This window comes from Loxodonta africana, chromosome 14, assembly GCF_030014295.1.
Source record: "Loxodonta africana isolate mLoxAfr1 chromosome 14, mLoxAfr1.hap2, whole genome shotgun sequence".
NCBI lineage: Eukaryota > Metazoa > Chordata > Mammalia > Proboscidea > Elephantidae > Loxodonta > Loxodonta africana.
The window spans coordinates 69955761-69982621 of NC_087355.1; the positions used below are offsets into that span (position 1 = coordinate 69955761).

The window sequence follows — 26861 nt, forward strand, 5'->3', positions numbered from 1 at the left end:
CTCTGTTCAGATGTAAGACATTACTGTTTATTTCTGCTAGTACTCTATCATGATGTCAAAGATAGTGCTTGATATGTGGGACTTGGAATTAAACACACTTCCTTCCTGGGTGTGTTTACATCTCAGTTCATTGTGCCAAGACACACAGCATACATGGGACTTGTTACTGACTCGACATGAGCCCTGGAAGGACTCTGTATAGAACTTATGACTCTGACTTTGTCATGATTCACAGAGCTGTGGCTTACAACCCTCCTGAAAAGGAGCCTTGCTAGTGGGGCATTTGACATCATCACCAGCTGGTGATTCCTACAGCCTTCTACCGTGTGTGTGTGTGTGTGTGTGTGTGTGTGTGTGTGTCGTCTGAGAGCAACTCTTTCTGGCTCACCAAAATCCCATACATTCTGTTTACATTAACCAGGTCTATACTTTATATAATGTCTGTATTTATTCTGTTGTTCTTAGCAGGCTAGGAGAATTCAAACATCTTCTTGAAGCAAAATTAAATAAAATGTGTATGTTCATCCTATTTCATGTAAAAAAAAAAAAAAACCACAAATGTATGTATGTGAAATGTTTCTGCACATGTACATAACCCAGTACCGTCTGTTAATAATGGGTTCCTGGTGGTGCGGTGGTTACCAAAAGGTCGGCAGTTCAAATCCACCAGCCGCTCCTTGGATACCCTCTGAGGCATTTCTGCTCTGTCCTGTAGGATTGCTATGAGTCAGAAATGATTCTATGGCAACAGGTTTTTTTGTTTATTTGTTTTTGGAGAGTGGGAGTTGGGGAAAATTTCAGACATACACCGAAGTATGTAGAATAGTGTATCAAACTTCCATTCACCTATCTCCTAGCTTTAACAATTATCAGTTCATTGCCAGTTACCCAACTTCAATAATTGTCAATTCAGCTGAACTTAGGAAGGAGATTTTTAATTTTCATTTTATACCTACTTAAACTTTTTCCCTGCCATCAGCATATATTATTTTGATTATTAAAAGTTTAAATATAAAATGCAAACATTAAAAGGAAATGCAGTGTGTTAGATTTCATTTGTTCCTTTATTCTCATCATTTCAAAGGTAGGTGATTAGAGTAGCTTTGTGTGGGCTGCCTGATCCCCAAGAACATACATTGGCTGTTGCAGCACATCTGGACAGGACAATAGCTCTGGTCTAAAGCACATCAATGTCAGCACCATTGCCGAAATCACAAGGCTTATACCGTCAGCCCCACGCTTTGGCTTGCTGTGTTTTTTAATTAAAATGTGTGCTTGGCTGAGATTTATGACGCTGTTTTTAAATGAGAATATGTAGTTTCTATCTCTCCTTTGTTCCCGGAGTCCCACAGCCTGCTGCAGTTCTCTGCAGGCTTTTTTTTTTTTTTTTCTGAAAAACAGTTTCCACATTTCTTATCAGTTGGATAGTGATTTTGTATGCATTATTAACACCCTGCAACTAAGTGGTGTTTGTTCTCCTAGGGCTGGAAGAGGAAATTGTCTGATGCAATTTCAGCAGCTGGTTAGCTGGACAGGAATAGAACATTACAGAATCACCTTGAATCTAAAGCCTTTGAACCAGCTGCCTGAGATGACTGATGGGAAGGTGGCTTTTACATTTAAATTCTTTAGCCAGTGGGACTGAAAATGTGGCTAAAATAGAGATGGCCATTCTTGCCGGTGGTCAGTGTGGATTAGTTTGGAATGGGTATTTTTCTGTATTTACCCCTTGCCTCTCACAATGCTGAATGCATAGTGTATGCACTAATTGATTTTCACATCAGTGAGGATCTTGCACCTACTATGTGCTGGGCACTAGAATCGCCACAGCAAATAAGCAGTTCTTCTTTAGTATCACTGACCTCATCTCGATGTCATACAGTGGAATAAATGTTTTATGAATGGCACTGATATATTGTGGGAGAACACAGGAGAAAAGGATATTTTTTGACTTTGAAAGGCTAGGAAAATTTTAAATGGAGGTGTCATTTAAAGTGGTCCTTGACAGACAAGTAGAATTTTTATAATCATTGAAGGCAAAAGGAGAAAGCTTTCTAAGCAGAGGAGCCTGTGTCTCAATCAGATCCATAGAACGCGGTTGGCATGTTCAGGCAATGGAGAAGAGTCAGGTGTATCCAGAGTGCAAGGCGGACATGCTTGTGGTTGGGAGGTGGAGAAAGAGGAGAGGAGGCTTGGGATGAGGTCTGGGGTCAGAGTGGAAGGTCTTAGAGCCTTGGGTAGTGAGATTCTTTTGGTTCCAGGGAATGGAGGTCTACTCAGCCTCTAGAGGGGATTGGTAGTGTTATTGTATGGATGCCTGTAATGGTCTGAATTGTGTCCCCCCAAAATATATGTCAACTTGGTTAGACCATGATTCCCAGTATTGTGTGGTTGTCCTCCATTTTGTGATTGATATAATTTTCGTATGTGTTGTAAATCCTAATCTCTGCCTGTGGTTAATGAAGCAAGATTAGGGAGTTTCCCTGGGGTGTGGCCTGGTACCACCTCTTACCTTACAAGAGATAAAAGGAAAGGAAAGTGAGCAGAGAGTAGGAGACCTCATACCACCAAGAAAGCAGTGCCAGGAGTAGACTGTGTCCTTTGGACTGGAGGTTCCTATGCAAAGAAGCTCCTAGACCAAGGGAAGATTAATGACAAGGACCTTCCTCCAGAGCCAACAGAGAGAGATGGCCTTGCCCTGGAGCTGATGCCTTGAATTTGGACTTGTAGCCTACTAGACTATGCCAGAATAAATTTCTCTTTGTTAAAGTCATACACTTGTGGTATTTCTGTTCTAGCAGCACTAGATGGCTAAGACAGATGCCCATGGCTTGAATGAGGAACCAGAAAACTCCAAGAATCTGGGGCAGCTCCAGACACTGGTGTCTCTTGCCATTTTTCAGGTGTACCTTCAGGGGCTCTTTCTCTTGCCCCCAGCTTCTCTGTGCTGGCCTACCCCATTTCCTTCTTACTCCAGATTGGATAATTTCTTCCGTGTCTTCGGTTGTTGTTGTTAGTTGCTGTTGATTTGGGTCCCACTCATAAAGACCTCATATATAATAGAATGAAACAGTTGCCCAGTTCTGGTCATCCGCATGATGGTTGGTATGCTTCAGTCTATTGTTGGGATCACTGCATTTTGAGTGCCTTCCAACCTAGAGGGCACATTTTGCAACCCCATATTGGACAGTATTCTGTTGTGATCCATAAGGTTTTCCTTGGCTAATTTTTAAAAGTAGATTGCCAAACCTTTCCTCCTAGTCTGTCTTAGCCTGGAAGCTCCCCTGAAACCTGTCCATCATGGATGACCCTGCTGGTATTTGAAATACCAGTGGCATAGTTTCCAGCTTCATAACAATATGCAACCTACCACAGTACAACAAGCTGACAGACAAGTAGTGGTGATGCCTTCTAGTCCTGTTTTTTTTTAGCCTTTGTTCCAAGAATTCCATGTAGGTACCCAATTCCGACTCATAGTGAACCTATAGGACAGAGTAGAACTGCCCCATACAGTTTGCAAGGAGCACCTGTTGGATTTGAACTGCCGACCTTTTGGTTAGCAGCCCTAGCTCTTAACCACTATGCCACCAGGATTTCTCCATGTAGGTAGTCTGGGGGATATGGAGTGGGTATGTAGGAGAACTAAGTGGGAAAACCAGGGAATACTGTGGACTTGACACCCTTATCCAAATTTCTGCTTTACACACTGACTTCTGGGTAAATTTTTATTTGAAGAAATTGTTGCATGGCACAAATAGAGTTTGAAAACTTCAGCTCTAGCTTAAATCTTAGAGGAGACATTCAGCTTGGCTTACCTAATTATGGTCACCCTGATTGGATAAAACCTTGTTCTTTTGGCCTTCTCACTGAGCCTTGTTTCAACAAGCTTCTAGAGTTTTTGTTTGTTGGATGTTTGAAGCAGTAACTGCACTGGTGGAGGTAGAAGGGAAAGGGAGTGAGGCTGAGTAACGGGGTAGGAGAGCTTTTCGCATCCTCTTGGGTAGCAGGAAAGCTCTGAGTTTGCTGTTGTTGTTACTCCCCCACATTTGCAGGTATCACCTCTAGATCTGAGGGTAGAATGACTCTGTGGGGTCTTTGGGCTTTGATGGTATGGAAGTGACCAACTGCCAAGAAGATATTTTAATGGCACCCTGATGCATTTTGAATTTCCATTTTGGTCCTACTCTGTGATTCATTTAATAGTTTGTGTTATCATGAAAATTGCTAAAGCTATTGCTAAATTTTCTTTCCAGGCTCAGGCTACATGAAGAAAAAGTGATTAAAGATAGAAGGCATCATCTCAAAACCTACCCAAACTGCTTTGTAGCAAAAGAACTGATTGACTGGCTGATTGAACACAAGGAAGCTTCTGACAGAGAGACGGCAATTAAACTCATGCAGAAATTAGCAGACCGGGGCATTATTCATCACGGTGAGTGAGATGGCTACAGTCAAGGTGACTTGAGGGGAAATGAAAGACTAAATATTCTTTTTCTGCCATGACCTACCCACTTAAAAAATAGAACATTTTACTTTAGTTTGTCTCGCTTGTACTTCAACCCAACCACATTCCTATTTTTCCTCCAAGAGTTATTTGTGCTTATTTTTATGTAGCTCTTCTTACATTTACTTTCTGTGTATGCATCTCCGTGCAATATATCATACTGCTTTACATTCTTCATTGAGATGCGTGTCTGTTCTTTTGCTACTTGATCAACATGCTGTTTGTGAGAGTCATCCGCGTTGATAGTATCTCCAGTTTCTTCATTTTCACTGTGTATATTATTCCATGTATGAGTGTGCTGTCATATATTTATCCATTCTAATGGATACATGTATCTATTATCCAAACTGATAGACATTTAGGCAGTTTCAAAGTTTTTGCTGTTACTTGCAGTGGTTCAGCTAATATTCAAGAATATGTCTCCTTGAAATCTCGAACCCCAGCCTAGGCCTTTGCGCATGTATTGTTGCCTTGAGCTTGAATGTTCTTTTTTCCAATTTTTGCCCAACTTGTACTCATCCTTCCAGTCTCCACTTACATGCAGACTCTTCATGGGAACTTTCATTCCCTAAAGCTGGGCGAGGTACTTCACTTTGTGTTCCCACTGCAGTCTCCCCCTACCTCTTTCATAACTTTATCACCCTGTATTGTAATTGCACGTTGACATTTCTCTTTATATCAGTAAATTGTAAATGTTTTGAGACTCATGCCTGTCCTGGTACTATGCTCAAGGAGAATTATGGAATGAATGATGAATTTTGTGACACTCTTAATAATAATGATGATGATAGTTAACTTAGTTAACAATACTGAACATTTGTTCTCTACCAGGTATTATATTAAATATTTTACATATATTAACGTATTTACATTAAGGTATTTACGGGCTTGAAAAGTTAGGTAGTGAAGCAGTTCTTTGTTAGCATCTTATTTCACTTGACTAATTAAGAGTGATTTTTTTTTTCCCTCATTTACTGCTCTGTTGTGTTTCAGTATGTGATGAGCATAAGGAATTCAAGGATGTCAAACTCTTCTACCGCTTTCGAAAGGATGATGGCACCTTCCCACTGGACAATGAAGTGAAGGCCTTCATGAGAGGACAGAGGCTATATGAGAAGTATGTCCCCCGTGAAATCCCCCACTGTAATCTTGACTTGTAGAGAGAAGCAGGGCTATTTCAGTCTTTGATCATGTTTATTTCAGCCTGGCTTGTTCCATGTGGGCTGATTACATAACTGTTCCTTTTAATATGAGAAAACTCTATCACTTATTTGCTTTTCTCTTCGCCAGAAATTAAGTTGATTTCATAAGATTCTTAATAAAGAATCTATTTAAATAATATTGTCTATGTTTAAGCCAATTTAACAAGACTCCAGAAGTAAAAACAAAGGGATGGAGCTTAATGTTTGCCAGTGTGGTTGCCCTTTCCCTCTTTAAATACAGTGGTTGTATAACTTGGAGGTTTGATCTTGTAAATGGCTGGAGGAGCAGCGTCAAGTACAGGGGAAGTTCAGGGTCAGGTCAAGAGATGAGTAGTGAGAGACCTTCAGATAGCAGGATGTCTAAGAGGAATAATCTTTCAGCCCTTTGAGGAGATGAATATCAGGAGTATTTGATTGGTTGATCTTGAATCCCCATGTGGTAGATCTCTGAACTGATCTGCTCCTGTGGTCCCTTTCCTGTACTACCTTCCTTGTTTTTGTTTTTTTTCCTAGGCAACCATTAGAGAAGGGAGTGCAGGAGCTATGACACCCCTTCCCTAACCCTAACTACTTTTCAAACTTCAGGGAGTTGAAAAAATACTTGTAATTCACGGAAAAGAGCCTACTCTATGATGGGGGTGGGTGGGTAGGTGGGAGCAGGTGGTCAGATGACTAAGAGCTCAGGCTTAGGAGCCACACAGGGTTTGAATTCTAACCTTGACACTTTCCTTTGTAAGCCTCTATGTTCTCATCTGTGAAATGGGAATAATAAGAGCATCTACGTCCTAGTGCTGCCGTGGGAATTAAAAGAATAAACTAGATCAAGTCTTTAAGTATTTAGCTCTGTATCTCTGGTATGAAGGAGGACCCCACAAATGACAGCCATTCCAGATATGAACACGAAATTGATGACCACCCTTAATTCTGCCCCTCCTGTGTTCTGTGCTCTGTCTGCTCCAGTTCTGTTCTAATGCCTTTCTGGAGTTCACCACTTAGCATTCTCCTATGTGCTAGTTCTCCTATCACTTGCTTTCTATACTGAAGTACAGAAAATCACTCATTTCCCTGACTCCCATGAATTCCCATGGAAGGACTCCATAAACAGCCATTTGTATATTTGAGTGTCTTTTGTTGCTGTTCCCTTTTACCTTCTTAATTCCTTTTGTAAAATTCTAGCAGGTATTAGGTATTTAAATTACCATTATGGTCCCTTCAAACTTAAAAGATTCTATGTTGCTCAAAAACATAGATCATTATTTCTGAAGGAAGCCGAGGGATTATGTAACACTCTTCTCAAGCTACGTTTTATCTCTTGGGACCTAAGTAACCACAGTATGGGAACAGGTATTAGCAATAATTGACAATGTTGGTTAAAGAATTGTTATTGCCAATGGTTTGGGTAGGATGGCAAGATAAAAATAAGAAAATTTAAAGCAAGTTGTTCATACCTTCTAGGAAACAGACTTATTCCAGCCCCTTTTCCTGTTGCTTCTCCCCTCACGTCCCGCATGCCAGCCACACAGAACTGTGTGTCTCCGAACCATCCAAGCCCCTTTTCTGCCATCATCCCATTAATTAATTCATTTCATTAATTCAACAAGTATTTATTGAGCTCTTACCACATGCCAGTCACAGTTATAGGCCCTGGGAACTCACCATTAACCAAAGACAAAGTCTCTGCCTTCCTGGAGCTTACATTCTCTTTATCACTAAAGATAAACACATGAAGGTGTAATATATAATAATACAGCAGATTGCCAGTGCTAGAAAGAAAAATAGAGTTGCTGAGGGTGGTGAGCTATTTTATTTTAGATAGGGGGGTCAGAGAAGATATCCCAGAAGTGACATTTGAGCAGTGAACTGAATAGAGTAAGCCTTGTGAATGTCTGGGGAAGAACATCCCAAGAAGAGAGAACACCAAGGGTAAAGGCTTTGAGGCAGGAATGTGCTTCACATATTTAAGGACAGCAAGAAGACCAGAGTGTCTGGAGGACAGGAAGTGGGAGGGAGAATAGTAGGAGATGAGCTGGGGCCAGATCATATAGGGTCTTTAAGAGCATGGTAAGAATTGAGGCTTTCGTTTTAGTGTAATAAGAAGCCATTGGAGAGTGGAGAGTAAGAAAGTGACAATCCAATGTACTTTTTGCATATGCTGTTCCTTAGTTAACTAGTGCTGCTGTAACAAGTACCACAAGTAAATGGCTTTAACAAACAGAAATTTATTTTCTCACAGTTCAGGAGGGTAGAAGTCCTCATTCAGGGTGCTGGCTCTAGGAGAAGGCCTTTTTTCTCTGCTGCCTCTAGAGGGGAAACCCTGGTGGTGTAGTGGTTAAGTGCTACGGCTGCTAACCTAAAGGTCAGCAGTTCAGATCCACCGGGTGCTCCTTGGAAACTCTATGGGGCAGCTCTACTCTGTCTTGCAGGGTCGCTATGAGTCGGCAATGGGTTTGGTTTTTTTTTTTTTTTTGGTTTGGCTCTAGAAGATGGTCTTTGTCTCCTTGAGCTTCTGCTGGTGGGCAGTCTTCATGTGACTTGGCATCTCTCTTCCTCCATCTGTCCCCGTGCTGTCTTGTTTAATCTCTTTTACATCTCAAAAGAGATTGACTCAAGATACACCCTATACTAATCCTGTCTTATTAACATAACAAAGACAACCCATTCCCAAATGGGATTATAACCACAGGCATAAAAAAAAAAAAAAAGAGGTTAGGATTTACAACACGTATTTTAGGGGGACATAATTCAGTCCATAACACTAGTTCACTCTGATTCCTTCTGGCTTTACATTAATTGTGGCCTTTCTAAGAATCCTCTCCTACTCCTTAATATGGAGTTAGGTGACGCTCTTGTGTGTTTACCCCAACAAATAATTGTATTAAAATTTCTTCTGTGAGTATTTCCTGCATTAGACTCTAGGCACCTTACGGGTAACAAAATCGCAACAAACAAACAAAAAACCAACTGCCATTGAACCAACTCTGACTCATGGTGACCCTGTGTGTCAAATTAGAACTGCTCCATAGAGTTTTCAATGGCCAATCATTTTTCAGAAGTAAATCACCAGGCCTTTTTTCTGAAGCAGCTCTGTGTGGACTTGAACCTCCCTCTGTGTGAACTTGAACCTCCAACCTTTTGGTAAGCAGCCAAGGACAGTTAAGCATTTGTACCACCCGGCAAGAAATTAAGAGTAGGGGCTGCCTTTTATGGCTTAACCTATCTCCTATGGCTTAATGCATGCCTGGCAGATCGTAGATGGTAAATATTTGCTGTAAAGAATGAATAAACTTTTTGATCCCTGAACGAGTTGATCGATTTTGCTGTACTTTTTCTGTATGCAGTTGACTTTCCAATCATTAATGTTCAGTGTTTCAATTTCCAAGTAAATTTATTTATTCAAACTGCTTGTGAAATTAGGACTGGGAAAAAGTAATTTACTAAGTACTTAACCTTGGGTGGCCTAGCTGCTGTCTCATAAACCTTGGCCCCAGCTCTAGGTTCCTGGAACATACGTGGAACAAACTTTGGGACCTTTGGAATCAACAGTTCGATTAAACTGTTTGATCGTTTATGTCTAGTGTACCCATTTAAATATTTTTTATGTGTTTTGGATTGAATTATGTTCCCCCAAAATATGTGTTGTAAATCCTAACTTCTATGCCTGTGGTTATAAATTCATTTGGGAATGAATTGTCTTTGTTATGTTAATGAGGCAGGATTAGTGTAGGGTGTATCTTGAGTCAGTCTCTTTTGAGATATGAAAGAGACTAAATGCAAGCTAGGGGGAAGAGAGATCCCAGGCACATAAAGATTGGCCAGAAGCAAAATCTCAGAAGAAACAAGAACCTTCCTCCAGAGCCAACAGAGAGAGAAAGGCTTCCCCTAGAGCTGGCACTCTGAATTTGTTGTTCTGTCCTCCTAAACTATGAGAAAATATCTGTTTGTTAAAGCCATCCACTTGTGGTATTTTTATTATAGCAAAGCTAGATAATTAAGACAGAATTTGGTACTAGAATAGTGGGGTGCTGCTCTAACAGGTACGTAAAATGTGGAAGCGGTTTTGGAATTGGGTAGTTGGTAGAGGCTGGAAGAGTTTTAAGGTGCCTTATAGGGTTGCTATGAGTCGGAATCGACTCGATGGCAACAAGTTTTTTTTTTGTTAAATAGTAAAAGCCTAGATTGCCTTTAAGGGACTGTTGGTAGTATTATAGATGTCAAATACAGTTCTGGTGAGGGTTCAGAAGGAAGTGAGGAGAGCTATAGAGAACGTCTCTGTTGTCTTAGAGAATACATATGGTACCGGCAACAAAATGTGGCTAGAAATGTGGACATTAAATATTCCTCTGGGGAGGCTTTAAAAGAAAATGGTGCACATGTGATTGGACATTTGAGGAAGGGTGATGCTTTTCATGCAGTGGCAAAGAGCTTGTCTGAATTATATTCAAATGTTTGATGGAAGGGAGAACTTTAAGTGATGAACTTGAATACCTGGCTGAGGAGATTTCTAAGGAAGATCGTAAAGGGGCCACGTGGCTTCTCCTTGCCACTTATAAGAAAATGCAAGAGGAAAAAGATGGACCTAAAAATGAGCTGTGCAAGCTAAAAATGAACCTAGAGATTTGGAAAACCCTGTTGTACACACTAAGGACACGTGTCCTAGAAGGTTTACCAAGGATATGGATACACAATCTTTTGTTAAAGAGTAAGCCTGTGACTGATGGATCTAACCAACCACTACAGCAGAAAACCTGTCACTTGAGACTGAAGTGGTCAGAGACAGAGACAAAAGGAAAGAAAACTGTCTCTTAGAATTCTACAGGCAGGAAACAGGCCAAAGGAGTTACATCTGTTGTCCTCCAAGAAAAGCAGAAGACTATCCCTGGAGCAGCTCAGAGATCAGCAGAACTGTTAGAAGGAGCATGAGAAGCAGGGCCTTCTCAGTTTCAAATGTTGAGGCCACAGCCACCTAGGTTTCAAAAGTTGAACCTTCGACAACTTGGTTCCAGAGTGTGGGGCTGCCATTTAGGTGTGCCAGTGGGATGGGGCCGCCACCCAAAACTGAGGAGGTGGGGCTGCCACGCCCAAGGGGCAGAAGAACAGGGCCTGCAGGGGCCAAGGGGAAGGGGTTGCCACTCAGACAGACTAGGAGAATGGGGCTGCCCAAAGCCAAGGGAGCAGATTTGCAGTCCCAGTGAGCCTGGAAGGCACAGCTGAAGTCCAGGACCAAGGGGCCTCCTTCCACAATCCAAAGAGCGTGGCCTACATCCAGTGTCTGGAGGACAGGGCCATTGCCTAGATGGTCTTAGAGAACAGGATTATTTTCAAGCCTGAAGAACTGGGTTTTGGACTTGTTTGGTGCCGGTTATCCCTTCTTTCCCTCCAATTTCTCCCATTTGTACTGGAAATATACGCTTTGCACCTATTCCACCATTGTGTTCTGGAAGCATATAACCTGTGTTCTAGATTTCACAGGTTCTCAGATGAAGAGGAATTTTGCCTCAGATTGGAATATGCCTAACATCTCACTCATATTTGATCTAGATGAGACAAAAGATGAGTTTGACTTAAGACTTTTGGGATGATGTGATAGGGTGAATGTGTTTTGCATGTGGCAGAGAAGTGAATTTTTGGGGGCCAAGAGGTGGAATGTTATGGATTGAACTGTGTCCCCAAGAAATATGTATTGTAAATTCCTAACCTTAATAACTGTAGTTATAATCCCATTTGGGAATGGATTGTCTTTGCTATGTCAGTGAGACAGGATTAGTGTAGGGTGTGTCTTGAGTCAATCTCTTTTCAGATATAAAAGAGATTAAACAAGCAAGCAGAGGAGAGATGGGGTAAGATAGATGTCAAGACACGTGGAGATCGCCAAGGAACCAGGAGCAGAAGCTGAAGAGACTAAGACCTTCCTCCAGAGCCAACAGAGAAAGAAAGCTTTCCCCTAGAGCCAGTGCTCTGAATTTAGACTTCTAGCCCCCTAAACTGTGCGAAAATAAATTTTGGTTTGTTAAAGCCATCTACTTGTGGTATTTCTGTTATAGTAGTACTAGATGATTAAGTCACCATCTTTTCTATTAATCTTGGTATATACTATTATTTTGTAAGTTTGGGGTTCTTCGTTTTAACTTTGAGAAGTGAATAGTTGATTTTGTTCATGACTCGTCTTTTCAAGTATTTTATTAATTTTAATATTGAAGCTCCCCGCCCCCCATTCTTTTACCCATTACCCTTGTTTTGGATATTTCTAACATTTGGGAATGAAGGTCTTGCAAAATACGTGCTCTCTTTTGTTTTGTTTTGTTTTTAAGATAATAATAATAGATAATATTAGTTGATTGCTGAGTATGTATCAGTGATCTTGACTAATGTATTTTATTCCATCATCATATATATCAGTGATCTTGACTAATGTATTTTATTTCATCATCATAGCAACCCTTATTTAAATGCTATCATAGTCCCCATTTTATGGATGAGGAAAATGTGGCAGAGAGGCTGAATCTCTTGTCCAGGGTCACCTCAGTCCTAAATAACCGAGTTGGGATTTGAACCCGGGAGGCCGAAACGCTAGCTAGTTTTTACTAGGCTATTCGTAAATACTTTCCAGTTCTTTTACTGGAGATGAAATGAGTGAAATCAATGTTTACTTAAAAATGTAGTTCACTTTCAAGTGCAACATGGAGTTTATAAGGTATGAGGGTATGGAATTTACTGAAAATATCACAGGATTTTAAAGTAGATGTTGGAAAAAGAGAGTGAAAGGTCTCTCCCTCATCGTAAATCAACACGCTATTCTGTAGACATGAGGAAAACGATGCCTTTTATTTCTCAGTTAAGCTGGTCGAAGGCCTTCTACTAGATGATCTCAATCTGAATCTCCTTACAAATTAGACGGAGCATAAGTTATCACCCCCACTTTTAGAAGGAGCATCTGGGCCCAAAGGAGTCAAGTGATTTATGCATGAGGGTGACACAGCTTGAGAGGGACAGAGGCAAGACCTGAACCCAGGTGGCAGATGTTGAAGCTGCTCGTCTCGCCACAACCTCCCACCAGCTCTGGGGGGTTGGCCGTCTTATCAGTGTTTCCTTTTTGTCTCTTGCTTATTTGTTCTGTGCTATTAATAGGACTTTATGAAACTGTGGTTTCTGGCTGAGGTTTTGCTGAACTGTGCTGATTTTTGGGGTACCCTGACTTTTTAACCCGTGTAGGTGTTTCTCAGTGTGCTCTTGTAGGGCAAAGCTGTGTTTCCGAACTAAAATTTAAATGACTCTGTGGTCTCTTAGTATCTATATCACTCCAGCTTCCTTAACTTAGAGATACTCAAACAACAAGCTGGACCTTTTGTCTCCCCAGTGTAAGGGAAGCTATATGGGGCAGGTGTCCTTCCGCATAGTGAGGGAGTGTGGCTGTGACCTTTGGAATCACATGGCCCTGGGTTCTGGTCCCAACTTCGCAACTCGTGTGCTCTGTCACTTGGAACAGGCTGCTGTCCTTCTCTGATCTGCAGTCATAAATGGACATAAGGCTGGAACCCATATGGAAAGGCTGTTGGGGGATTTAGTGAGATAATACACCTGTGCAGTGCTAAGCACAGTGCTTGGCACAGAGTGCGAGCTCAAGAAATGTTAGTGCTTCAGTTAGTTAAAAAAAAAAAAATAGGTAATTAATAATAATACAAATAAATGGTACCTCCTATTGTTTTATCGCATTATTTTTAGATGCAGCCTAGTGTAGTGGTTAAGAGCCTGGGAGCCAAGCTGCCTGGGTTGGCATCCTGACCCTGTGCCCTGAAGCAAATCGCTTCACCTCTTTGTGCCTCTGCCTACCTAGGAAATGGAGATTCAGATTATACTGGCCTCCTAGACTTCTTGTGGGAGTTGAAGTAGCTAATGTGTGTAAAGTACACAGAGTGGGACCTAGCTTAGAGCAGTGCTTGTGAGTGTGTGCTCTTGTTCATCTTCTGCCTCCAGGTTTGGGGCAGTGCTAATAAGAGGGTACGTGCTTGTGGATCCATGCCTAGACCTTGTCATTTTGAGGAATTCTAAGTGCGCTCAGGGCAAGCACCACTGAGCACTCACTATGGCCAGTTGATGGACTGAAGATGCAAGGAAAAGGGCATAGACAGGGGCTTACTGTTTTCCACTAATTTTTGCATGGTCACAAATACCCCAGACACACAACCCATGCCTTCAGATGGTGGAAGGTGTTTTGGATGCATGTTCCAAACTGCAAAGCTTGATTGTCTTTCATTAGACATAGACCTTTTTATGAAAAAAGTTGAACTCAGGATTATCAAGTGGTATGTAAATATACAGAATTAGTTATAAAAGAGAACACCAGTTTGAGGTGGGATTTGGCACTTGCCTTAATTTTTTTTTTATTTAATAATCCTAAGAATTTCAATTCACATTTCCTCTCCAGACTTAAGAGAGGAGACTTCTCAATTCTCATTTGGCTTCAGCCTTCACATGAAGTCAGGTCCCTCCTAGGTCTGGTTCTGAAGTCCCTGGGTGCTACGAACAGTTTATGCTTGTCTACTAACCTAAAGGTTGGTGGTTCAAACCTACCTAGCAGTACCATGGAAGAAAGGCCTGGAGATCTGCTTCTGTAAAGATAACAGCCAAGAAAACCCTATGGATCAATTCTATGCTGCAACACATGGGATCACCATGAGTCAGAACTGACTCAATGGCAACGGGTTTGATTTTTTTGGTTTTTAGGTCTAGTTCCTATAGACTTTAGTTTTTAGTCTAAAGATTCTGGCTTTTCTCAGCAGCCAGAAGTTTCTCTGTTTGGGGCATAGTCTGTCCTGCTTGGGGGTTTTAGACCAGATTAAAGAATTGGTTTAGAGGACCCTGAAGCCATTAGATCTCTGCTGAGTTTCATTGTTTTTTTTAAGATATTCTCACTTTCACAGGCCAGAAGAGAAATGAAAGGGAGAAACCATATGGAAGGGGGCAAAGCCCTCTGTGTATTTTATCTTAATCAGGTTTCTCTGCCCTGGGGCTCTGGGAAGTTTCTCCTGTTCCCTCCCAGTGCCTGGTACAATAAATATTTGTTGAATGAACAAAGGAATCCACAGGCTGTGGTTGTTCTGTGCTGCTGTGCTTGTTCCCTGAAAGAGCTGCAGAGAGCTTGCTTTTAACAGTGAGCAACAGTTGCCAGAGATTTACCTTGTCCTGCCACTGTAGGGTTTACAAAGCATTTTATACATTAATTTGTTTGATCCTCAGTACAACTCTGTGAGTTAGACTCAGCAGCCATAATTAATGCCATTTGGGAGATGGGGACGTGAGCTACAGAGAGGTTTAATGACTGACATAGACCCAATGACATGGAGCCAGAGTGGAAAAAAAAAAAAAAGTCTCCAAGCTTTTGTCTCCATCTTCATCTATTTCCAGTTGGTTATAGAAGTGCTTTTCAAAACTGAGATTTTGAATTCTGCAAGCGGGTTCACATTTTATGTTCAAAATATATTTTTACCATTCTGTATACTAATAAAAATACTTTCTAGTACATTATGTACAACATTTTTCCACTTTGGAGAATACTAGTGTATTGTGCTTTCAAATTAATTAGTGGTTTCATCGACTCTTGGAATAAAACGTTTCCTGCCTTCTTGGTATATTTGAAGGTGCCCTAAGATTGCGATATAAGTGGTTTAAAGATTATTACCCTTTTCGACTGCTTACCCATGTGACTCAGGTTGATTCTAATAATGTGTAACAAAAACTGTGAAGAGTCTAAGATTTTACTCTAGTTGCAGGCCAACAGGTTTGCCTGGCACTGCCTCATAGCTGGCTGGCAGAAAACATGAGGCCCTTGGGTCAGATTCACAGGCGAGTTTGTTACTCACAGCAGTAGCAGCAGCCAGAGTATCGTTTTCTTAAGTTGGTTCCCCGAGCTGCGTTTCCTACAGTGTGACATGATGAGGGACGGGGGACAACTGCTGTACACGGTGCTACAGGAGAGGAACCCCAGGCTTGGGGAACCTGAATCTTTTATAATAGTTTGCAAACAAATCTGCTCCTGTCCCAGTCTGAAACATTCTCTTTTTGTTATTGGATAGTAAACAAATCTGCCCTTTTGCTCCCGAGGGAGAAACTACCTTTATCTTCCAAGGCTGTGTATTATGCAAACATACCTGAAAAGTTAATCTGGAACAAAAGCTGTGTCAGTTCTTCTGCTTATAAGACGTGAAGGAACTGTGAGAGGCCTATGGAGAATCGTCTTTCAACAACTAAAACAAAATGCTCAAATTAATTGACTTTTGTGGCTGATGGTTGGAACAGCAAAAGTTATCCTCACTACTCCCCTTATTTCTGTGTTTTTTTGTGTGTAAATGAAAACTAGCTTGTAGACTTTACTATATATCTTTTGTAAGTAAATGTTATAAAAATGAAATTGAAATGTGGGATTCTCTATGAGATTTCATTTGAGAAAAGAGCTTCATTGTTTAAAAAGTTTAAAAACATGCTGTTTTTAAAGGGTCATCATCTCTTTCCACAGAGCATTTAACACAAATTTAAGTGGTGTTATTGTTCATGTCTAGTTCTATGTAGAGTCATGGGAAAAATTTTGACCTAGAACTACATCCTTGTTAGATACTCCTTATCATCACCTTTGATTTTTTTTTTTAATCTTTCTGGCCAGCCATGCAAAGTTTTATGTCTCATCTAACAGGTTATACAGATGTTTGTAGTTTTCCCATCAGAGATCCTGGAGACTAAAGAGATTATACAACAAACTGATTGTTTTATATGAGTAATTTTTAATATCAACACAAATTTTATACTGTGGTAATTTCCGAGTAGTTTCTTTATCTGCCTTACACATTCTAAGTGTAGTTTAAAGTATGTAAGAAAACCTTATGAGGCAGTTCTACTCTGTCACATGGGGTCACTGTGAATTGAAAATCCACTCAGCATCCCCTAACAAGAAGAAGAAGAGAGTGTGCATGTGTGTTAAAAATAACTGGCCTTCATTCCGCTTTGTTAGCTGTTTGATCTTTTGCTGCTGCAGCCATGGCCTGCCAGGGCAGGGCCAGCCTCATGGCCAGGTAGCTGAGCTCAGCCCACATCCTTGGGTGTGGAACTACACCGTGTTTTCCCATTTGGTTTGCCCAGGGGCTAGAGGTAAAAATGCTTCTGGGAACAAAGAGATATTGGAAATACAAAGGTGGGGGATGCAGGCTGTCTTCTCATGCACCGGCAAGCAAGAGAAAGACAAAAGCAAGGTGATTGCTAAACCGTTAGGTCCAGATGTTGAAGAGACAGCAGAGGAAACCTGAAGATGGAGGTGGTAATGAGGAAGGGAGGAAACACGGCATCTAGGCTTCACTGATGCTTATTGCATGCTAAGCACTTTTCATGTGGCATCTTATGAAATCCTCATTTCAAACTGATGAGGTAAATACTGTCATCCTCCCTTTGACAAATAAGGAAATTGAGGCTAGCGAGGTGAGCTAACTTGCCTAAGTTCACACAGCTAGAAAGCATGGGAAGCATCTTCAAACCCTGGTTTCCTGCTCCAGAGCCCATGATCCTAACTATTTTTTATTCTGCAGCTTCTACTTCTCAGAGTTTCTGCAGCTTCAATCCAAGGCGGTAGCAAGTAACCAATACCACTAAATAATGGTAAACAATGTGCAGCTTAATTGATAAATAGGCCTGGAAAGAAAGTGTCCATCTCTTAGCTCATGCCAGCCCCTTGGATCTGGTTGTAGAAATCACATTCTCCCTACTGTTTCTTGGTAATGCCATCCTTCCCCTCCTATGTAATATAAGGCAATAATATCAGAGCTTTGTTAACATGCAAAACAGGCAATAGGACAGCTGTGCTTGCCAGAAGTCATCAGCCATTGATTGTCATCTACAGATTTCCAGCTCTGGCTTCTTATTTAGAAGTGACTTAAAGGTAAACAGGTTGCTGCTTGAATAGCAAACTGGATTCATTGAGGTTGGAGATCGACTTGTACTGGTTACTTCTGCCAAGTTTCCGTAATCCTCTGTCATTGCAGGGCTGCAAACCAAGTTTATGTAACATTGATTTTGCCAGTCTATCCTTGTAGTTACTTGTCATTGTGTAGAATGGAAAAACCATTTAGGATTCCTGGAGCTGGAGAGACATGGTCAAAGTTCTTCTCCTGCCACATATTAGTAAGCACTCAACCTTTCTGGGTCTCTGTTTTTTCTTCTGTAAACCGGGAAGAAAATGCATACTTCACAGGTTTGCTGTAAGGACTAAATGAGAGCACGCTCAGTGAAACCTCATCTGATGCAGAACATGTTTCTAATGCATCAGGAAAAATGCATATAGTTGGTAGTATCCTTGTGTTTCCCAAATTGCATAAAAACATACAGCTTTATAACCAGAATCATGTTCACTCAGCATGGCGAGGTACTCTGTGTCCTGCAGGATGCTGTTTTGCCCTGTCAAGTCCGTTCTCCTTTTCTTCAGCCTTCTGTGGTCCCCAGCCCACCACCCATCTGTCAGTTTGTTGTACTGTGGTGGCTTGCATGTTGCTATGATGCTGGAAGCTATCCCACTGGTATTTCAAATATCGGCAGGGTCACCCATGGTGGCAACCTAGATTTTAGCAGAGTTGCTAGACTAAAACAGACTAGGAAGAAAGGCTAGGCAATCTACTTCCAAAAATTAGCCAACAAAAACCCTATGGATCACAACAGAATATTGTCTGTTAGAGTGCTGGAAGATGAGCCCCCCAGGTGGGAGACACTCAGAGTACACAGTGGCTGCAAGTTTTTAGAGAAATGATAAAGTGGAAGCAGTGGCTGCAAGTTTTTTGAGGAAGAGGGTGTTCATCCATCGTTCAGGGCTGTGTGTGGGAAGCTCCCTTGGTTGGTGGCTTTATCCTTAAATGCTGAGATGATTCCAAGAGGTGTAGTGACTGTGTTATTTTTTTGGCTACATGCAAACATTCCTACTTCCTTAGAGTCCCTTCACACAGAGCAGTGAGAGAAAGCAAAGGCAGCATTTCACAGAATGGGAAAAGCACCAACTTGACAGCATTATTAATTTCAGAGCTCCTAAAACAAGAGTCTTGCAGACCAAAAGAAAGGAAATCCAGATAACATTTGTAACTTTAGTCAAGTATAGCATACATTATAGTGCAAATATCCTAGGTGTACGGCTTAGTAAATTTTTACCAACGACATACCTGTGAAGCCACCAGCCAGCCAGAGTGTTTTAGAAAACATGTCATCTGTATTCTACCATGGTTTAATACCCTAAATAAAATTAACTTTCGCATCAGTGTCGGTATTTTCTAATATGTAAAATTTTAGGTGATTAAACTTCTTTGACATTTTCTGTCTCACTTTTCCCCTGAATGCCACTACCCTCCAGATACTTGGAATTCATTTTTCAGACCAGTTGGGACTACAGGTCAACTATGATAAGGGTCAGCTCTCAGGGGGGTGTGTGTGTGTGTCTGCGTGTGTACCCATGTGCCTCACATGTTCAGTGCCACTGGGTGCCAGACAGTAGGCTAGGTACTTTATACAGATAGGCACTTTATACAGATGGGCTCGAATTATTACGACTCCATAGGTAAGTATTATTGTCCACATTACATGGAAGAAGAAACTCAGGATCCTAGAGTCCAATCATAGCTTGGGAATAGCAGTTCAGAGATTCAAACCCATGACGGCGTCACACTGCCACTACCTCTTTAGAGTCATCTGTGCTCTCAGGCAAGAGCAGAAGAGGAGGTTGTCAGCAGGATCAGCCCCAGATTCCATTTGCATGGCATTGAGGTGTTGTTTTGTACTCATTAGATTTCCTTCCTGCACTGTAACATTCAATAAGAACTGGGAGGTCTGTCCTTTCCTCCCATTCTGCTTTTGCAGATTTCCTCTTCCCTTCCCTCTATTCCATGCTAAGAGATGGCTGAGAGTCTAGAAGCATCTGCCTAAACACCAGTGAATCCAGTTCTGGGAATATCCTTTCATTCCCCTCCCCCCACACTGGGCTTTTGTCGCTGACGACCTTTTGCTGATTTCCAGGGAGTGGGAAAAATTAAAATAAATGCTTCAAAGAACTTTGTTTACTTGGCTTCCTTCTGGTCTTCCAGAGTAGGAATCCTGCCTTATCCTTTGTTTTGCCAGTGACCAGTGCAGAGCAGGGTATCCAGTAAGTGCTCAATTAAAAAAAAAAGTTTACCTCGAGTTGACTCTGACTCATAGTGACCTTATAGGACAGAGTAGAACCGCCCCACACGGTTTCCAAGGCTGTAATCTTTACAGGAGCAGACTGCCACATCCTTCTCCCATGGAGTGACTGGTGGGTTTGAACCACTGACCTTTGGGTTAGCAGCCAAGCGCTTAACCACCACACTCCCAGGACTCCTTAAGTGCTTGATATACGTGGCGAACTGAAAGCAAGATGGCCATAACGGAAAGCCAAGAGGTGACTGACCAACATAGAAAAGGGTCATAATGCTCTCATGATGATTATCCTGATTGATAGCCCTGAGCTCAGAATATTCCCACAGCTCTCTGTCACCTATAGGATAACTTCCGACTAGTAAGCAACTTGAGGTCGAGGGCCATGTCTACCTTTCCATATCTCCCTGGGGTGTAGAAGATGCTCAACAATATTTACTGAATGAATAAATAAAATCACCTAAGTAGTGACTTTCAACCTGTTGTAACAGAAGGCAGTTTATGACCGTACAGTAGCAACCTGCTTGAAAACAGAGAGCAGGGACTATTTCTCTTCCCTTTTCACACCACTTCCACAAAGTCATGGGGCAAAGGTGTCCCACTGTCGTGGGGCCTGGTAACCTGCAGAAAGGTAGTTCTGACTTTTTGTTTTATTTATTTATTTTAGTCACGCTATCTTACCCCTTTTAAATATATTCATTTTATTTTCCATATTTGGTTTTGTCTTCAATTTTTTTTTCACTATTTCATTTTACCTTTCCTAATACAGTGAAACCTGCGAGAGCCAGAGTTTGACAAGACTGCCTTGTTTTTCCAGGTCTCGCAAGTTTTCTGCCATTGACGGGGTGCAGTCTACCACTTTTCTGCCACTCTCGATTAGTGGAAAATATTTGTGTTCTCTTTCTCTGACAGGTTTCCACCTTGTACAGGTTCCAGCTTTTACAGGTTTTACTGTAATAACTATTCCTTTAAAAGAATCTTTTACAGTATGTTTTAGGACCCAGATTCCCTGGATGGTTGCTTTCCTTGCAGAGGTTTGAACTGAGGTAAGAAAGTTTGGCTTCTGCCTTTCTTGCATAATGTTACAGTGACAAGACCAGAATTGAAGGTTAGCCTTTTAGGACAGCGTTGGCCTTGGATTCTGCAAAGATTTCTGTCTAAAACTGGTTCAGGCACTGAAAACGATGGGTGAATACAACAACGCTAAAAACCAAGGGGCGGGGGGGTGACAGTTTCATCTTAGGTCCAGAGCATAAAAATCAGCACTAAAAGGCTCTCGTTTCTCTTCCTGCTAATTTAAAATAGCAAGCAAAGAGGAAGGGATTTTATCCATCAAAGAGAGATAACGCTCTCCGTTCCCGTTGCCTGTGGTGGTCTGTTTTCAGTCAGCCAGCAAATATTTGTTCCGCACCTAATGCATTTCTCTTCACTGGGCTCAGTTTCCTAAGAAGTAAAGCATTCAAAACAAGGTGCCTATCTTTTAGGAGCTTCCGGTTTAGCTGGAGGGATTAAAAAAAAAAAAAAAATGGTGCATTAAAAGTTGAGAGGATGAATACTAAGCCATGGTACAGACCACAACCTCAAAAAAGGAAGAGATCCGTGTGGATTGCTCCTTAGTTGGTATACTTTTCATAGATGGATTAGGACTTAACTAGCCCTTTTTTGCAGCAGAGCCATCATGTATTTAAAATTTATAACAAAGATCACTCTTCCCGTAGTGTCCAATACCAAGTTCATCGTTTCATTCCAAGAAGCATCTTTAACGTTATATATCTACTAGCATTCTATGATGGTATTTGTATTCTCTAAGATGATAGAAACTTTCCTTACTGTTTTCTTTTCTGAACCCTCACCAGAATCACTGTTAGTGTCCATAATTCTACCAACGGTCTCTTCAAGGGAATCTAGGCTTTTTCTATTAAGCACCTCAGAATTCTTCCAGCCTTTGCCCATTACCCAAATCCAAAGCTAATTTCATATTTTTAAGTATTTGTTATAGGAGCATCCCACTGGTACCAAAATCTGTATTCGTTTCCTAGGGCCGCTGTAACAAAGTACCACAAACTGGGTAGCTTAAAAGAAGAAAAATTTATTCTTTCACACTTTTGGAAGCTAGAAGTCCAAAACCAAGGTGGCAGGGCCATGCTGTCTCTGAAGTTGCTCACTTGCCTCTTTCAGCTTCTAGTGGTCTCTGGCATTGGTTGGTTTGTAGATGCCTCACTCTAATCTCTGCCTCCATCTTCACGTGGCTTTCTTCCCTCTGCATCTTTGTTTCTGTCTGTGTCTCTTCGCTTTTTTTAAGGGCATTAGTCATATTGGATTGAGGTCTACTTTATTATGACCTCACATTAACTGATTATAGCTGCAAAGACTATTTGCAAATAAGGTCACATTCACAGGTACTGGGTATTAGGACTTTTGTGTATCTTTTTGGGAGGCACAACTCAACCCATAACACCCATGTGCAACGGAGAACTAGACTCCCCTTCAGGTTGGTGCAGCCCCTAACCTTGGCACAGGACTGGTCCCCAGGAGCCTGGGCTGAATTTCGGCCCTCTCTTGCCCCCAGAGCTGGGTTTCCTTTTTTAGTGAACAACCTGTATCACTGTATAAGGAGGCTCATTTTGAAGAATAGCTTGAATTTCTCCAGGGGAAAGGAAAGAGGGAGGGATATGAAGGAACAGCTGGAGTGAAGAGGAAAAGTTGAGAATGAGTATGCTCCATTCAGCATATAGCATGGAGACAAGTTCGGGAAGGTATAGTGTATTTGTTGGCAAACAGTGTAAAAAGCTGTTTTTCTCCTTCTCCAGCATACAATATTTTTACTCATGTATGTGAACTGAACAGCTTTCCATTTACTATTTCTCAACCTATTTCTATCAGGATTGGGGGAAGACTAATTAAAAAGGACTTGAAGCACTTGCTAATGAAGATCAAAGATCACAGCCTTCAGTATGGATTGCACCTCAACATAAAGAAAACAAAAATCCTCGTAACTAGACCAGTGAGCAACATCATGATAAACAGAGAAAAGACTGAAGTTGTCGAGGATTTCATTTTACTTGGATCCACAATCAACAGCTATGGAAGCAGCAGTCAAGAAATCAAATGATGCATTGCATTGGTTACCCACTGTATTGGTTATCTGCTGCAAAGGACCTCTTTAAAGTGTTGAAAAGCAAAGATGTCACCTTGAAGACTAAGGTGCGCCTGACCCAAGCCATGGTATTTTCAATTGCATCATATGCATGTGAAAGCTGGACAGTGAATAAGGAAGACTGAAGAAGAATTGACGCCTTTGAATTGTGTTGCCGAAGAATATGACTATACCATGGACTGCCAAAAGAATGAACAAATCTGTCTTAGAAGAAGTGCAACCAGAATGCCGCTTAGAAGCAAGGATGGCAAGACTGCGTCCTACATACTTTGGACATGTTGTCAGGAGGAATCAGTCCCTGGAGAAGGACATCATGCTTGGCAAAGTACAGGGTCAGTGGAAAAGAGGAAGACCCTCAACGAGGTGGATTGATATGGTGGCTACAACAGTGAGCTCAAGCACAGCAACGATTGTAAGGATGGCACAGGACCGGGCAGTGTTTTGTTCTGTTGTGCATAGGGTCACTATGAGTCGGAGCCGACTCGATGGCACCTAACAACAACAACAAACCTAATTCTTATGAAAATTGTATCAATTTATCTGTATAGCACCTGATCTATAAACAGTAGCAGAGCACTTAAAAGTACCAATGCTCATGCAAGCATCTCTCTCAATACTTTCTTGCTAACCACACAAGTCATTGAAAACCATATATTGGAAGCGTACATTTAAATATATAATTTACACATTGGGAGCTCATTTATTACATATTAGGTATTAATATAAGCATTTTTTTTCTAGGAACCAGTCATCTGGTTAAGCATGAAAATTAGCCTTCCTTGAACTTCTTTACTAATAACATTTTCCCCCCGTTACAAAAACGGTACATGATCTTTATGGAGAATCTGAATATTAGAGAACTCTATTAAGAAGAAAAGAAAGAGCATAAGCTACCATGAGTGGTGAATTAATTTTTAAAGCCAAATAACAGTTAGCATGTCTATAGAGTTTTATGTCTTGCTTTTTAAAAATGATTTTTCATTATAGTAACACATGATTTGTTTTTTTAAAGCTGTCTCTCTAGATTCTGAAACATCTTTTTGGCCTCTCATAGCCCCCCTGCCCCCACCCCGTGCATTTCGACTTCCTCCCTAGCTGAATCTCTGTATACCATTCACACATGTTCCCACGTTACACAGGGCTCAGCTCTTTTGAATTTTTTTCAGTGTACAAGGAGATCACTATCGCAGCTTGTTTCTATTCCTGTACTGGCCCCTAAATGTGGCAGTTCCTTCCATTGTAATGCTGCCTTCCCCCTGGGTTACCAGTGAAAATCTGGGAAATCAGACTCAGATACATGTTCAGGAAAGGTTGAAATCAGCTCACATGCACAATCCCAATCCCATGAGCGCTTGCAGGAGGCTAGCATTCGTTAATGCTTAAAAACTTAAAAGGCGTGTGAATTTATGTCCTGATTATAGGCCAGCATGTGACAAACTATGAATAAAGCTGAATGCATTCTATAAAATGTAAGGTATTTTGGAGCACTATACACATTTCTGATTAGTAGTTCAAATAGAATGATTATTCTTGTCTATAGAAGTGTGCAAGCTGAATCTTCATTCATTTTGCCACAGGGAAAGGGGTTGGCTTTTTTCTCATATTAGCTTCATCTATAAAACTTTTATAATAATCATAATGGCTAAAATCTATTCAGTGTTTGTGATGTACCAGGCACCATGATTGACAGTTTTATTATCTCACTTAAGCTGCATAGTGCCTCCCTGTGTAGACATCATTATTGTCCCCATTTTACAGATAGCGGAGTGCAGTCACATAGCTAACAAGTGGGCAGAGTTAGGATTTGAAGCCAGGTATGTTGGACTTTAGACCTCCTGTTTTTAAACCACCCTACACTTGAGAAAAAGTAAAAAAAAAAAATTGGTAAATAAATAATCAAGAGACAGCACAAAACTCTGAGTGAGCTATAATGTTGAAAATGCTCTTCTAGTGACTAATTACAATAAAGCGGGATGGTAGCTAGTCTCCAAAGATGGCTCCAGGTATTTCCACCTGTTCTGTATGTACATGCTGCTCTTTGCACAAAGAGAGAACACTTACGTTCCCTCACCTCGAACCTGGCCTGAGTCTATGACTGAGTGGTATGATGCAGGTCAAGTCATCTTCTCAGACTTCTGAGCCTAGGCATTAAGAAGGCCTGGTGTACTTGACTGATTTTTGACAAAGGTGCCAAGATAATTCAATGGGCAAAGAAATGGTGCTTTTCAACAAAAGATGCTGGGACAAGTGAGTATCTACATGCAGAAGAACGAAGTTGGACCCCTGTCTCACACTACATACAAAACTAGCTTAAAATGGTCACAGACCTAAACGTAAGAGCTAAAACTATAAAGCTTTCAGAAGACATAGGAGTAAAATGCCACTGGATTAGAGGACCACGGGGCCAGACATTCAGCTCTGGCCACCATCAGACTGCAGATGAACCAGTGACCCCAAGTAAGAGCGGTAGAAAAACTGCCTAGCTGGGCCCCGTACAAAACCAAAAATATAATTAAATGGTGGTTGTTTTAAGCCATCAAATTTTGGGGTGGTGTGTTTTATAGCAAAAGATGGTTGGAACAAGCATAAGTCAAATTCTTGCTTTAACACTGCGACTACATATTGATATTAAAAACAAATCCCATGAAAAGTTTTTTTTCGTAGAGAGGAACCTAGATAGGGACATGACTTGATTATAAAAGGAAATAAAATAAGGAAGAACAAAGGGTGGTGGGGCATGTTTTAAATGGCAAACTTATCCAACCCAGGCAGGCCTGCTTGCTTTCTACAGCATGCACTGGCAGAAGCAGCCAACCAATCACTTGCCCAGGGACCACCAGCTACTTAGTAAGAGCTCTAGACGGCAGGCAGGTCATCATTCTAGTTACAAGAAGTGACAGAAATTAACCACATCCACTTGTCCTCCCATACCCTGAAAGGAAAGTAGCTGAGCTGAGGGGACAAAGTGGTTAGAAACAGGGATAAATGCCAGGTGCCTGAATCTTCAGTGGAGATCAAGAGGACAGACACTTCCTTGATTCATCTAATTTTTGTGCAGGGTTATCCTGTTTATGTTGTTGTTGCTAGGTGCCGCCGAGTCACTTCCAATTCATAGTGACCCCAGTACAACAGAACAAAATACTGCCTGGTCCTCCACCATCCTCACAATTGTTACGGTTGAGCCCATTGTTGCAGCCACTGTGTCAGCCAATCTTGTCAAGGGCGTTTCTCCTTTTCACTGACCCTCTACCAAACATGATGTCCTTCTCCAGGGACTTGTCCCTCCTGGTAACATCCTAAAGAGGTTATTCTTAATATGCACTTGGATAATGGTGTGTAGCAGAGGAATTCATAGAAATAAGTTTCATTTATTCATTCAACAAATAGTTTTTGAGGAGCTACCATGTTAGGAAACAACTCTGAACCAGATACGGCGATGCGACTCTGCTCTCTAGCTTATAATCAAGTGAACAGGCCATTCCCTGAGAGCTCCGAGATGGGACCTATAGGCAACTCTGGGAGCCTGTAAGAGTGGTACATGATCCAGATTTGTGGGAATGAGAGGTTTTTTTTAGAGAAAGTAACGTCTAAGACTAGAAAATGAAGAAGGTCAGTTTCTCTGTTTTCATCCCCAAATACCTTATTTGAAGGTCAAAAGAAAAGAAATGGTGTTAATCCTTTATTTGGGTGTGTCCACGGGCCCTTCACTTCTCTTTTCTTACAGGCTCCTTGGCCTGGTTCCATGTGGCTTTATTCTATGCAGTTTTTTTTTCCCAGTACCTTCCAGGATTCATTTATCATTCCTATAGCA

The 26861-nt window shown here is 41.3% G+C and overlaps 1 protein-coding gene across 1 annotated transcript in view; it reads left to right on the forward strand.

Moving 5' to 3' along the window:
- DEPTOR (DEP domain containing MTOR interacting protein) overlaps nt 1-26861 on the forward strand; it is a 142872-nt gene that overhangs the window by 36805 nt on the left and 79206 nt on the right. The window contains exons 2-3 of the mRNA XM_003408166.4: nt 4254-4432; nt 5498-5621. Coding sequence (XP_003408214.3) covers nt 4254-4432; nt 5498-5621 — 303 coding nt within the window. The remainder of the gene's footprint in view (nt 1-4253; nt 4433-5497; nt 5622-26861) is intronic.